We start from the raw sequence: 14943 nt of genomic DNA, 5'->3' as shown, positions 1-14943 counted from the left end.
TTCACCTTACCCTTCTGTAGCTCCAAAGAGATCAACCATTTCTTCTGAGACCCGGCCCCTCTGCTGTGGCTGGCCTCTGCTGACACCTCCATGAATGAAACCTTGACTTACATCATGATCACTTTCTTTGGAATGGTGCCCTTTGCCCTGATCCTGTTGTTCTACATCTGGATCATCACCACCATCCTCATGATGCCATCAGCTGAGGACAAGAGGAAAACCTTCTCCACCTGCTCCTCCCACCTCATTGTTGGGGCTTTATTCTGTGGTTCTGGCATCCTCCTTTATTTACGACCCAGGTCCAGTGAATTTCCAGACGGCAGTAAACTTCTCTCCCTGTTTTACACTGTTTTGCCTGCCATGTTGAACCCTTTTATCTACAGCTTGAGGAACAGGGATATCCAAATGGCCCTGAAGAGAAATATGTGGCACAAAATGGTTACTCGCTAGTACTGAGTGGGAAACAGATTTCCTTGCCTGTTCTTCCTCAGGATGAATCTAAGGCGTACTACGTTTTTTCAAAAAGAGCAAGAGCAAGACCCACTCACCCCAAAATAGTCTGGTCATTAGAGCCATGGGCAGCAGGTAAAATAGACCAGGGAAGGCTAATCCTCCCCTAACCCAGGCTGTGGTCCCACCCACGCCCTGCAGCGAGGTCCCTCCCTCTCCCCCAAAGCCAGTGGGGGCTCAGATCTGGGTTTCCTGGTTCAAAACAGGGAGAGCAGGGATTCAAACTCAGCTCACCCACGTCCCCTGAAGCACCAAGCTATAGCCTCCAACTCTGTACAGCTTTAAATATGGAATTATTTATACAAAGTGGAACAGCTCCCACCAGCATGATTGGTAGACTCACCCCACACTCCTCAGATTAGTGTACTAACCCCAGTCTACTCTTAGAGTGGGCTTTCTTCTTTAGTTCAGATCCCATTCTAGACCAATGAAACATTCATCAAAACCAAAACTTTCCCTCCAGAATTTCCATTTCAACAAATTGAAATTTTCCACTGGGGAAAAAGAAACTTTAATTGAGTTGAGAATGTCCTCAAAGAATGTGACTTGTCTAATAAGCACACTGCTGGGGGCACAATTGGCAGAAGTGCCTATACGTTTTGGCTGCCTTAGTGACTGAATTGAGACTCCTTGAGCATGATTTCTGAGGTGGGCTGGGCTCTCGCAGTGACCTCTGCTGCTGTTGTGAGCACTCAGCACTTCTGACAATCACGCTGCAGGCCTATCAAGTTGGTGGCCAACCACAAAAGTCCTGATGGAAGTGACCCTCCAAACATTGCTTCAGAAATCTTTAGCAGAACCAGGACTAGAAGCCAATTTTTCTTGGCCTGATGCCACTAGACCATCCCTTCTCTTCCGTTAGGCCTGTGCACCATTGGCTACACACTTTTCAGCTTCTGCAATGAACAAGAGTGGGGTGTAGAGCTGCCTGGAAAACAGAATTTCCTTCCTGTGGGTGTTGGAACAAATTTTAATCCCAAGTCAACAGCCCGGGGACAAAAGTGAAACGTTGAAAATTGTTCACAGGCTCATGGGGCCGCTTGACTTTCTGGGCTGCCCAGGGAGATGGGAAGCTGCCTGTCCAGTGAGCTTGCTGCTGAGGCATTGGCTGCTCAAGGAGTCGAGGTTATGGCTGCCCAGGGAGTCAGCTGCTCAGGGAGTTGGGGAATGTCTGCCCGGCAAGTGGGCTACAGTGGAGCCAGTAATGCTGAGTGACCAGCAGGCTGCCTGGGACCTGTGCAGTCCTGGTCACCTGGCTGCTGGCCTTCCAATTGCTAGGCTGGCTGAATGGTGGGCAGGTTAGCCAGTCTACTTTCCGCCCTGGTTACATCAAAAGCTGCAACAGAATCCACATGTTCCCAGGAAGCACATCATATCTGTTGAATCAGCAACACGGGTCTGTCAGGAAATTTTCAGCCAGCTATAGCAAGGTCTCCTCATCTCCATCCACTACAGATCTCCATTCCAGTCACTGTCCTTTCTGGGGTCCTCTGGACCAGATCGCCACATGCTGTAAATCAGTGCGGTTCCATTCACTTCTGTAAAATGTCACCTGTGAAATGGAGTGGCTGATACACCGCTACCTCTATATAACGCCACCCAATATAACACTAATTTGGATATAACGTGGTAAAGCAGTGCTCGGGGGGGTGGGACTGTGCACTCCGGTGGATCAAAGCAAGTTCAATATAACACGGTTTCACCTATAACGCGGTAAGATTTTTTGGCTCCCAAGGACAGCGTTATATCGAGGTAGAGGTGTACTTGGCACTCTTCAGGGACAGAGGTCTGAGATCTTGTTTGCTAATAAGGTGTTTGGAGTGCACAGATTTCCTAATAGCAGTCATCCAGAGGAATAGGCTTCTGGCTCCCAATCCAGTGCACCTTCCCCTGGGCCAAAGAGTAGTCTGGTGAAGGAAAGGATGCTGATGGTCATCTGTTTTATCTTCTGGGTACTGTGTGTCTGTTTCAGAACAATGCAGGAAGATCAGTGTGGCCTATCACAATGCTCCCCAAACTTTTCGGGGTCATCCCTCCCCCAGGAGCCAGGGCCGTTGCTCCTGGAGGGTGGAGGGAGCATGGACAGGTGTAATGGGGCTGAGGCTGGTGCTGCAGCTGGGGGACAGATCTTGGGCCAGGACCAAGGATGAGGATGGGGATGGGGCTGGGGCTGGAAGTGGAGCCATGACTGGGCCATGGTGAGGGCTGGCAACCTGGGCCAGGGCCAGGGTGGGGCTGTGGTTGGGTCCAAGGCAGGGGGCAGGGCTGGAGCAGAGTTGGGGGTGGAGTGGGGCTGGGTGCTGCTCCCTCCCCACCCCCTATGGGGGCTGGCCTGGGCCCCATCATGACCCCCAAACATTCCTTCACACATGCCCCACAGTTTGGGTACCACTGGCCTAGTAGTATGGTTGGGAGTTGATCTTTCCAAAGGGTCAAACGTATTTTACTCTCCTAGCTTCCTCTGACAAACCCCAGCTGGGATGTTAAGGACAGTAAGTGACAAACGTTGAAATCGGTTGAGCTAGTATAAATGGGGATTTTCCATGGCTTAGAACTCAGCCAAATCAAGACACACTTTTATGGCCACCGCTGAGTTCTAGATCACCTCACATTTCAATTTCCTATTTGAATCCTTTGAAGTATTACAGCTGTTCAAATGTCGGTCCCTGGTCATTGTCAAAGGCGGCAAATTTCCACCCATTTGTCACCACCCTGCTTCTTGGAAACAGCTGAAAAATGGAGTTAAGGCAGAGGCCAAGTAGGAGAATTTTAGCAAATGTCTAAGCAATTGTAAACAGGAGTTGGAGTGGGAAGTGTTAAACAGCCTACGACCGGTGTTGCTATTGCCAGACCTATAATGCAGCTAAAGTCACATCATTTAAACATACATCAATAAATAAAATCATGTAAACTCAGATGACTCGTTGAACTTTATGTAGTGGTGTCAGCTGTGTGGAAAGTAAAATGTTAATACATTTCTGACCTATAATGAGTATTGGGTTGTTAAGCTGGGGTAACATCACGGATTGGCTCCCAAAGGAATCAGAGGCACACTTCATCCTGCCTTCTGCCAGTTACCTTTTTTGTGAATTAATTAGGAGATGGAAGATTTCATATATATATTCTTGCATCTGTGACTCACACACGAGGGAGGGATACGCTGCACTTTATGTGCAATGGGCACGTGGATTGCAGATGAGTTTCATTCTGTTTTACACCTGTTTTACATCAATAATTTCAATACGTGTCATTTCAGTTTTTGACTCTTTTAATTTTATATTTTAGTATAATTTGCTTAAATTTCTAAACAAAAAAAATCTTTATTTGTTTTTCATTTTCCTCCAGAATTATTTTAGTTGGGCAATTCATTGAAACCAACTATTTCCAGCAAAACATTCTGGTTTTGATACGTTGCTATTTTCTGATGAAAAAAACCTTTCATGAAAACATTTCTGGCTGGTTCCAATCTGAAGATCACTGCTGGTCAGGTGCTCAAATGAGCCCAGATCCCATGTAGCTATCTAAGTGATTTGTCTAGATTCTCCAAGGCCAAGAAACAGATTCCAGCATCTCCTGTTGCTAAGAAGGGGCAGGAGAGGGGACCTGCTGGAGGTTAAGCACTTTTGAAAATCTGATCACTTCGTGTAGATGCCTAAGTGAGAGCTAAGGGCCAGTGGCCATATTTTTAAAGTTACTTAGACACATAGAGGGATTTTAAAAGAGCAATAAAGCACCTAACACCCATTTAGGCAGTTATTTACATCTTTAGCTGACTACATACCTTTAAAAATATGTCCCTGAACTTTTTTGACAATCTAGTCCTATCACTATTGCAGAAATTTACAGCCCACATATTTAGTAGAGTATAAAAACTCTGCCCTGGCAATCATTTTCAGATTTAGTTTGAAGTGTTGATTTTTAGGGCTGAGTGAACCTAAAAAATTACAATTAATTTTTTAAAAAATATGGGACAACTGACTCACAATTCCCCATCCATAACATTGAATTTCAAAACAGGAGTATGCCAAACTAAAATAAAAATCTCTGTTTTATGAATTCTTCAAATTGTTATGAAATACAGAAAAAATATGTATTAAAAACAAACTGTAGAGCAATGGCATTTTTATGTGAATTCTTTTTTGTGTGTGTTTTTTAAGGTTTTTCAAAGGTTCACAAACTTTGGATAGCCATCCTTTGGTACATGAAGTTAAAATCAAATTTATGGCCACTACTACTAAATTAATTTATAAATAAATAATTCATCATTGGTCATTACATTCTGAACCAGCAGAGTAGCAGGTTGGAGGTCTAGGTTGGTGTCAAGGTTCCTTCCCCACTCTGAACTCTAGGGTACAGATGTGGGGACCTGCATGAGAACCTCTAAGCTTAACTACCAGCTTAGATCTGGTTATGTTGCCACCACCCAAATTATTTATGAGTCATTTGGGAAACTCTGTCTACCTCCCCCCCAGAATATCTCCCTCCCAAGTACTATAACCCTTCCCTGGGTAGCCTTGAGAGACTTCTCCACCAATTTCCTGGTGAACACCAATCCAACCCTTGGATCTTAAAACAAGGAAAAATCAATCAGGTTCTTAAAAAGAAGGTTTTTAATTAAAGAAAGAAAGGTAAAAATCATCTCTGTAAAATCAGGATGGAAAATAACTTTACAGGGTAATCAGATTCAAAGAGCCCAGAGGAACCCCCTCTAGCCTTAGGTTCAAAGTTACAGCAAACAGAGGTAAACCCTCTAGCAAAAGGAACATTTACAAGTTGAAAAAAACAAAGATAAACCTAACACGCCTTGCCTGGCTGTTACTTACAAATTTGAAATATGAGAGACTTGTTCAGAAAGATTTGGAGAGCATGGATTGATGTCTGGTCCCCCTTAATCCCAAGAGTGAACACCACCAAAACAAAGAGCACACAACAAAAGCCTTCCCCCCACCAAGATTTGAAAGTATCTTGTCGCCTTATTGGTCCTTTGGGTCAGGTGTCAGCCAGGTTACCTGAGCTTCTTAACCCTTTACAGGTAAAAGGATTTTGCTGTCTCTGGCCAGGAGGGATTTTATAGTATTGTACACAGGAGGGCTGTTACACTTCCCTTTATAGTTATGACAGTTGGATATTAGGAAAAACTATTTCACTAGGAGGGTGGTGAAGCACTGGAATGGGATACTTAGGGAGATGGTGGAATCTCCATCCTTTGAGATTTTTAAGGCCCTCTTGACAAAGCCCTGGTTAGGATGATTTATTTGGTGTTGGTCCTGCTTTGAGCAGGGGATTGGACTGAGGTCACTTCCAACCCTAATCTTCTATGATTCTATGATTAACACACACACACACTGTAATATGTATGCAGATCTTATAAGCACAGAAATTGTCTTATAAATGGTGTCCCTAGCCTCTGTTTGCCAGAAGCTGGGAATGGGTGACAGGGAATGGATTACTTGATGATTATCTGTTCTGTTCACTCCCTCTGGGGCACCTGGCATTGGCCACTGACAAAAGACAGGATACTGGGCTAGATGGACCTTTGGTCTGACTCAGTATGGCCATTCTTATGTTCTTTCTATTGTTGTAACATTTAAAATAAATTGCAATCTTAGAAAAGGGAAAAAGTAGAGAGGGATGTGACAGGTTGGATCACAGAAACCCCTTGGGGTTGCCAACTGATGTGCCAAGACTACTTCTGCCCCTGATTTCCTGCCCTGGCAGCTTGGGACTTCAGTACCCTGCCTGGTTTGAGCCAGACCCGCTAGCCTGCTGTAAACCCAGACACAGGTCTGAACCACATCCCCTAACAGCTGTAGGCTTAATTGAAAGCAGCTTAAGAATTGTTCCTGTCTTTAACACTCAGATGCCCAGCTCCCAATGGGGTCTCCAAACCCCAAATAAATCTGTTTTACCCTGTATAGGGTAAACTCATAAATTGTTCGCTCGCTATAACACTGATAGAGAGGTCTGCACAGCTGTCTGCACCCCTCCCCCAGGTTTTAATACATACTCTAGGTTAATTAATAAGTAAAAAGTGATTTTCTTAAATACAGAAAGTGGGATTTAAGTGGTTCCAAGTAGTAACAGACAGAACAAAGTGAATTACCAGGCAAAATAAAACAAAACACTCAAGTCTAAGCCTAATATAGTAAGAAAACTGAATACAGATAAAATCTCACCCTCAGAGATGTTTCAATGAGTTTCTTTCACAGACTGGATGCCTTCCTAGTCTGGGCACAATCCTTTCCCCTGGTACAACCCTTGTTCCAGCTCAGGTGGTAGCTAGGGGATCTCTCATGATTGCAGCCCCCTTTGTTCTGTTCCATCCCCTTATATGGCTTTGGCACAAGGCGGGAATCTTTTGTCTCTCTGGGTCCTCCCCCCCCTTCTAAATGGGAAAGCACCAGTTTTAAGATGGATTTCAGTACCAGGGGACATGGTCACATGTCCTGTGAGACCCCAAGTCTTCATTCCTCCCAGCCTAACTCACAGGAAGGTCTGCCTGAAAACAGAGCCATCCACAGTCAATTGTCCTGGTTGATGGGAGCCATCAAGATTCCAAACCACCATTAATGGCCCACGCTTTCCACAATTACAATAGGTCCTCAGAGTTATATTTCATATTTCTAGTTTCAGAGACAATAGAGATACATTTATACAAATAGGATGACCACACTCTGTAGATTATAAGCTTTGTAATGATACCATACAAGAGACCTTTTGCATGAAGTATAGTTTAGTTACATTATATTCACACTCATCAGCATAGTTCAAAAAATCATATAGAGTGCAACTTCACAAGGGAATCCTACATTATGTGACTATTAGTACTTTGCAAAGTAACAAACAAAAAAAGAAATTTTAGATTATATACTGATGTCACTTTTAGGGGACTGTGACAGGGTCAGGCCAGATGGCTACAGGAGAGTGATCCTATTGGGATCCAGGAAGTGGGTGGGCGTACAGGAGAGTGATAAAAGGTAGATGTATTAGCCCCAGAATAAGCAGGTCCCTTTTCCCTAAGTAAGATAATAGGCTGTTCCAGAACAATCAGGAATTTGCTGGAACCAATTAAGGTAGGCTAATTAGGGCAACAGGAGCCAATTAAGAAGCTACCAGAATCAATTAGGACAGGCAGGCTAATCAGAGCACCTGGTTTTAAAAAGGACGTCACTTCAGTTAGTGAGAAGCTGGGAGCAAGAGGTGCAATAAGCTGAGAGTGAGTACACGTACTGCTGGAGGACTGCGAAGTACAAGCATTACCAGACATCAGGAGGAAGGTCCTGTGGTGAGGATAAAGAAGGTGTTGGGAGGAGGCCATGGGGAAGTAGCCCAGGGAGTTGTAGCTGTCACGCAGCTGTTACAAGAGTCACTGTAGACAGCTGCAATCCATAGGGGCCTGGGCTGGAACCCGGAGTAGAAGGTAGGCCTGGGTTCCCCACATCCCCTTCCACTCCCTATTTAAGACAAGAGGAGGTGACCTGGACTGTGGGTCCCACCAGAGGGTAAGGTCCCTGGCCTATCCCTTGACCCACTAGGTGGGTCAGCAGAGACTGCAGGGATTTTTCTCCTCCCTTTCCCCATGCTGGCCAGTGATGAGGTTAGCTGAATGAATGGCAGGTTTGAGCCACTAACAAAAGTGGCCAAATTGAGGACTGCCATGAATCTCTGAGGCGAGCAAATCCGCCAATAAGTGCAGGACCCACCAAGGCAGAGGAGGAACTTTATCATAGGAAATATTAATTTTGTTTTGTGGATTTTTTTCTTTATGAAGATGGCAGCTAATGCACATTATATTTAATCTGAAGACGACTAAGTCATCATGGTGTGAAGGGTAAAATTCTGTCATGGATCAGAAGTTCCTTAAGAGTCAAGAAACAAAGAATGGGATTAAGAGAACAATTTTCAATTTGGCAAATTAACACTGGGATGCCTTGAGCTTCCATTTCACAGACCGTGCATATGTGTGGAAAGTAGGGATGCAGGGAGTGCTGCAGCACCCTCAGGTTTTGCACCCGGCATCCCTGCCACCGGCCCTGGGTCCTGGCCAGAGACCCCTCCTGGGTCCAGCCCATCTGAGGCCCTGGAGGCTCCACAACCAGCCCCAGGAGTCCTGCCCAACCACCGCGTGTGCTCCCGTGGTCTCTGTTACCGGCCCCCCATGCAGTTTCCTGGTTGCCAGGCCCACGCCCAGGGCTCCCGCCCCTAGCTGTGGCCCCAGCCTCCTCTGCCTTACCTGTTACTGAGTCCCCCCCTCCCAGATCCATGGCCCTGCTCCCAGCCCCAGCTCTACGGGGTGGTGAGGGGCACGGACAGGGTAAGAGAGGTGCAGCTCAGAACCCTCACTAAAAAACTGCTGGAGCACCATGGGACCAGTGTTGTGTATAGCTAGGTAAACAGAAAGATGGGTGTGTATGTATAAAGGGACTGTTGTCCCCTTTCTAAAACTCAGTGGGGATTTTTGGTTGGCTAGTGCCCAGTACTAAAAGGAAGAGGAAGGGTCGATGGGAAATCAGTACCTTGAGACTGACAGTCCCCAGGAAAAATGGGGAGAGGCCAATGCTCCAGGTCAGCCTGATTGATAGGGCTGTCAGGCTAATGAGGGAGTCAGGAGGCTGCGGGGGTGGGTACTGTCCTCTGTGTGAGCTGGAATTGCCTGGGTCAGACAGAGTGGGGCCAAGCTAAGGAGACAGCAGGGGCCGAAGCTGATCTGGGGAGCAGAACTGTGCCAGATCCATAGGGGCCAGAAAAGCAGCCCAGGAAGCAGGTCAGAGCTGGGAGCAGAGTCACAGAAGCAGCCCACAGAGCAGACCTTGTGCTGGGAGCAAAGCTGCAGCAACCAGAGCCAGAGGGGCCAGAGAAGCAGCCCAGTGAGCTGGAGGCAGAGCAGCAGCAGCAGCTGTGCTGAGGGACAGTGGAGCTGGAGCTGAGGGAGAGTGGAGCTGGGGCTGGGGCAGTCCAGAGCCAGGTACAGTGAGCAGTTGGGGAGAGCAAAGGGGACCCTGGACAACGGGCCCAGCACAGGGAGACACCCTCAGCCAAGACACCTTGCAGACCAGACTTGGAGGGGGATCGTAACCCTGACTGGACAGGGGCGATGCTGGGAAGTCGGGTCCAGCCACCCTGAGCCTGAAGGCGTGTGGCCACTGCCAGAGCAAATGTCTGACTGGCAGCATCCCTGCAGCACAGCCAGGGCTGGGGCAGGAGGCCTGGGGCTTGTGAAGAACAGACTGAACTTCCCTTACATTCCAGAGATGCTGGTTGTGACGTCCCCGTGTCACAGAGCAGGGTGATGTGTTTTCTTTTAACCTTTCCCATTTTTTCCTTATTTTTTAAAATTGATTGCTGTTTAATAAATTGTATTTGCTTTGAACTGTATGTAATGATCAATGGGTCAGGGAAACATCCAGTGCAGAGAGCACCCTGGAGTGGGGACACCCTGTCCCCTGTCCTAAGTGACCACAACAAGATTTGGGGTCTAGCCCCCCCTGAATCCTGGGCCCAGCCTTGTTGGGGTTACAATGACTCTGGCACACAGGAGAGTGGAAGGGGAGGCCTCTAGGTCAGGCAGGGATCTGGGTAAAGGAAGTGGGAGGGAGGACTCAGATCCTTTTGCTAGCCCACTTCACTGGTGTATAAGCCAGGAAAGTTCCCCACAATAGCGGGACCATTCCCCCGCTTACATATGGGGATAGTGAAACAGATGGAGGATTGGAAATGGGGGTTAAACAAGTGAGCTAGGAAAATTTGCCAATGAAACAAATTGTTTTGTATTGTCAAGACAGAGAAGGGTGTTAGGAATTTCAGAGAGACCTGACCAAGCTAGATAGAGAGACATCAAAAAGGCAGATGAAATTCAGTGTTGAAGAAAAAAATAATGCATGCAGGAGGGAACAATGTGGTATGTTCTGATGTGGAATACAGAGCTCACTTCTCTTTAGAGTTGAGATGGATAAGTAGACACTTGATTAAAGTATACAAAATACACTAAATGGCACAGAGAAGAAAGTTCAGACACTTCTATTCTTCCTGTCTCAATAAGAAGAGGAGAGCTGTTCAATAGAAGTGAATAGCAGAAAAATTGACACTCACAAAAGGAGATTCTTTTTCACACGATGTTCACAAATGCAGTTAACCTGTGGAACTCACTGCCACATGATAAAATTGAAGCCAATAATTAAGCAGCATTCAGGAAAAGATCGGGTCCTTTCATACCCCTAAGGAAGCTCGCCCTGTCTCCCTAAGTTACTAATATGGACCTCAATACCAAAGTGTCACACAATCTTTAATGTATTTCACCTCCAAAGATCAACATGGAGTAGGAAAGTGCTATTATCCCCTTTATACAGATGGGGAACTGAGTCACAAAGAGGTTAAGTAATTTGTGAAAGGAGAAGAACAGAGACTTGAACCACAGCTCCAATATGCTTGGGTGATGCACCAACCCAGGACTAACCTTCATCTCTTGTTGGTATGCAAGACACCATACTGGCTGAGATGGACTCCCTGCTTGATCTGGTTTGGCAGCTTAGTGTCATGTGGTCTAAAGAATAGGTACAAACAGGGAGAACTAACCCAGCAACTGCAGACACCTGGGTGCAAAGTGACTATGTAAAAATGGCACCTTCTTCTTCAGCAGCTGTTAGTGACTAAAACACTTAAAAACCAAAACCTTGCTTCATACTCAGAGAGAAGGAGCTGTCTTTGATTCCGACTCTCACATCAGCAGCAGAATGGCTATGCATTTTCCAAACACAGAAATAGTATCACGGGTGATGATGTGTGAGCTGGGAGGACCCTAGCTTGGCTTTCATAGCCCATAATGGAATTTTTCGGTCATTTTTCAGAGCTGAAATACCTTTTCCATGACAGTATCTTCTTGTTGCCTTGACTCTTTCATAATAACATATCTCTGTCTTGGCATGAGCCATAGTATGTTAAGGTGACTGTCATTTTCTAGTGGCTGGTTTTGTTCAACATCTTCATTAATGACCTGGATGATGGGATGGATTGCATCCTCACTAAGTTCACGGATGACACTAAGCTGTGGGGAGAGGTAGATACTTAGGACGGAAGAATTTCATGCACTGCTACAGGCTGGGGACTGACTGGCTAAGCAGCAGTTCTGCAGAAAATGACCTGGGGATTACAGTGGACAAGAACCTAGATATGAGTCAACAGTGTGCCATTGTTGCCAAGAAGGCTAATGGCATTTTGGGCTGCATTAGTAGGAGCACTACCAGCAGATCAAGGCAAGTGATTATTCCCTTCTATTTGGCATTGGTGAGGCAACGTCTGGAGTATTGCGTCCAGTTTTGAGCCCCGCACTATAGAAAGGATATGGACAAATTGGAGAGAGACCACCAGAGGGCAATGAAAATGTTTAGGTGCCTGGGGAACATGACTTATGAGGAGAGGCTGAAGGAACTAGGATTGTTTAGTCTGCAGAAGAGAAGAGTGTGGGTGAGGGAGATTTGATAGCAGCTTTCAACTACCTGAAGCGGGGTTCCAAAGAGGATGGAGCTCGGCTGTTCTCAGTGGTGGCAGATGACAAAAAAAGGTGCAATGGTTTAGGTTTGATAGTAGGAAAAACTATATCACTAGGATGGTGATGAAGCACTGGAATGGGTTACCTAGGAAGGTGGTGGAATCTCCCTCCTTAGAGGTTTTTAAAGTCAGGCTTAACAAAGCCCTGGCTGTAATGATTTAGTTGGAGTTGGTCCTGCTTTGAGCAGGGGGTAGGACTAGATGACCTCCTGAGGTCTCTTCCAACCCTGATATTCTATGATTCTATGACTAGACAGAGGTTGTCCACTATAGCCTATGTCTCATACACCTGCTTCTAGAGCTAAAGATTTAGCAGCCCATGCTTTTATAGCCAGAGGTCATGGGTTCCATTCTTATCCATGCCCCATTCAGGGATCTCAGTGCACCCGGAACCAGATTTTCAAAAGTATATAGACAGAGATGTGTCTAAAGACACAGATAGGTAGAACTGCATGAAATTCTTTCCTCCTTTTATCATTTTTTCATAGAACCTCTCTGGTTTGACCCAGCTGCCCCTCCATCTTCATGGCGGAGCAGTAGGCAGGCCAAACGTTTAGTGAGCAGTGCTGTGACCCTGAGCGTCAGGTAGCAACACACACAGCTGGGCCCCACCCTGCAAGACAGGAGCCGCTGATTTCAATGGGAGCTGGGGGTCACGTTTTTAGAGGTGTCCAGCCACTTAATGGGATTTTCAAATGTGTCTAGTTGCCTAATTCCCACTGAACTTCCGTAGGAGCTTTCAAAATATGGCCCTAGGTACCTATCTGCATCTTTAGGTGTCTAAATCCCTTTGGCAATATTGCCTCAGGGAAATGCTGCAGGCTTGGGGAGGTAGAAGAGAGGAGAAGAGGGTGTTGGTATTAAAAAGTGCTTCCCAATGATTCACAAGCTAAATATGAGTCTACAGTGTAACACTGTTGCAAAAAAAGCAAACATCATTCTGGGATGTATTAGCAGGAGTGTTGTAAGCAAGACATGCGAAGTAATTCTCCCGCTCTATTCCGTTCTGATTAGGTCTCAACTGGAGTATTGTGTCCAGTTCTGGATGCCACATTTCAGGAAAGATGTGGACAAATTGGAGAAAGGCCAGAGAAGAGCAACAAAAATGATTAAAGGTCTAGAAAACATGACTTAAGAGGGAAGATTGAAAAAATCAGGTTTGTTTAGTCTGGAAAAGAGAAGACGTAGAGGGAACATGATAACAGTTTTCAAGTACATAAAAGGTTGGTACAAGGAGGAGGGAGAAGAATTGTTCTTCTTAACCTCTGAGGATAGGACAAGAAGCAATGGGCTTAAATTGCAGCAAGGGAGGTTCAGGTTGGACATTAGGAAAAACTTCCTAACTGTCAGAGTGGTTAAGCAGTGGAAGAAATTGCCTAGGGAGGTTGTGGAATCTCCATCATTGAAGATTTTTAAGAGCAGGTTAGACAAACACCTGTCAGGGGTGGTCTAGATAAAACTTAGTCCTGCCATGAGTGCAGGGGACTGGACTAGATGAGGTCCCTTCCAGTTCTATGATTCTATTATTTCTTTCTGTTCTTACAGGACACAGTTTTGGCTGAATAAATGTCCATGGCAAACCAGACAACGGTGACCAAGTTTATTTTCCTGGGACTTCCCAGTGATCCGCAGCTCCAGACTTTCCTCTTCCTGGTGTTACTATTTATTTATCTGACCATGCTAGGGGGCAATGTGTCCATCATGTCTGTGAGAAGGGCTGATCCCCAACTGGGCACCCCCATGTATTTCCTCCTCTCCGATTTATCCTTCTCAGATATCTGCTTCTGCTCAGTAACGGTGTCTAAGATGCTGGAGACCCTCCTATCAGAGCGGAAAACCATTTCTGTCAGCAGTTGCTTTGCCCAGATGTTCTTCCTCCTCCTGTCGGGGTGTAGTGAGGTTTTCATTCTCTCAGCGATGGCTTCTGACCGATATGCTGCCATTTGCAACCCGTTGCATTATATGAGGACAATGAGCTGCAGTCAGCTGGTGGCCGGTGCATGGCTGATTGGATCTATGTATGCCCTCATCAACACGCTCCCTCTGTCGGCCTTACATTTGTGTGGGCCTAACACAATCAACCATTTCAGTTGTGAGCTCCCCTCCTTGGTGGCTCTGTCCTGCTCTGAGACCTTCACTAGTGATATGGTGTTTCCCACCTCTGCTCTGACGATAGGTCTGGTCTCATTCTCCCTTACCCTGGGTTCCTACATTCATATCCTCACCACCATCCTGAGGATACGCTCTGAGGAGGGCAGGCATAAAGCCTTCTCCACCTGCATCTCCCACCTCATTGTGGTGGGTTTATTCTATGGGACAGGCTTGTTTAGGTATTTCAGACTCAATTCGGCCTCCTCGGTGGTGCTGGATGGCCTGGTGTCCATCCAGTACAGCATCTTAATGCCCATGTTAAATCCCCTCATCTACAGCCTGAAAAACAAGGAGGTGAAGGCAGTTCTCAGAAGACTACTGGGGGGAAAGAACCACTCAGCTCCCAAGTAACCCAAACACCATGATGTTGAATGTATAATAAAGAAGCAGAAAGGTGTCAATAGCTGACTGCTCAGGTTTGCTGCTAGCGTATAGCATGGTGAGACTTCAAAGTACTAGAGTTTAACAGCTACCAGTAAGGTGCTAACTTCCTCTTCTAGTTTAAGTGGCAGAGGGCTGTGTAGTGGATTAGACAGTCCTGGGTTCAAAACCTGCTGGTGTTAGATGTGGGGAATTGCTTCTATTACATGTAACAATTGAGATATGTATTTTCTTTGTAGAAATCCCTAGGAAATGCCATTCAAAACCCCACATTAAGGATAAAATTTTCAATTTTACTAATCTAGCACTCTAAAGTACTTTTATGGGCCACATGATTGTAGCATGGGAATGTCTCCC

General features: G+C 46.0%; 1 protein-coding gene across 1 annotated transcript; it reads left to right on the top strand.

Annotated features, from left to right (window-relative positions):
* Positions 1-13731: 13731 nt before the first annotated feature.
* Positions 13732-14556, top strand: LOC113406648 (olfactory receptor 1440-like). Its single transcript, XM_026652455.1, has one exon. It carries the CDS (start codon positions 13732-13734, stop codon positions 14554-14556), a length of 825 nt encoding a protein of 274 aa, XP_026508240.1.
* Positions 14557-14943: the final 387 nt, after the last annotated feature.

This window comes from Terrapene carolina, unplaced genomic scaffold (genome assembly GCF_002925995.2).
Source record: "Terrapene carolina triunguis isolate 2854851 unplaced genomic scaffold, T_m_triunguis-2.0 Scaffold114, whole genome shotgun sequence".
Lineage (NCBI taxonomy): Eukaryota > Metazoa > Chordata > Testudines > Emydidae > Terrapene > Terrapene triunguis.
Note: the sequence above shows the minus strand (reverse complement) of the source record. Positions and strands in the feature narration are given on the sequence as shown.

Coding starts and splice junctions, on each gene's coding strand:
- LOC113406648 (XM_026652455.1), top strand. CDS start 13,732: ATGCTAGGGGGCAATGTGTCCATCATGTCTGTGAGAAGGGCTGATCCC.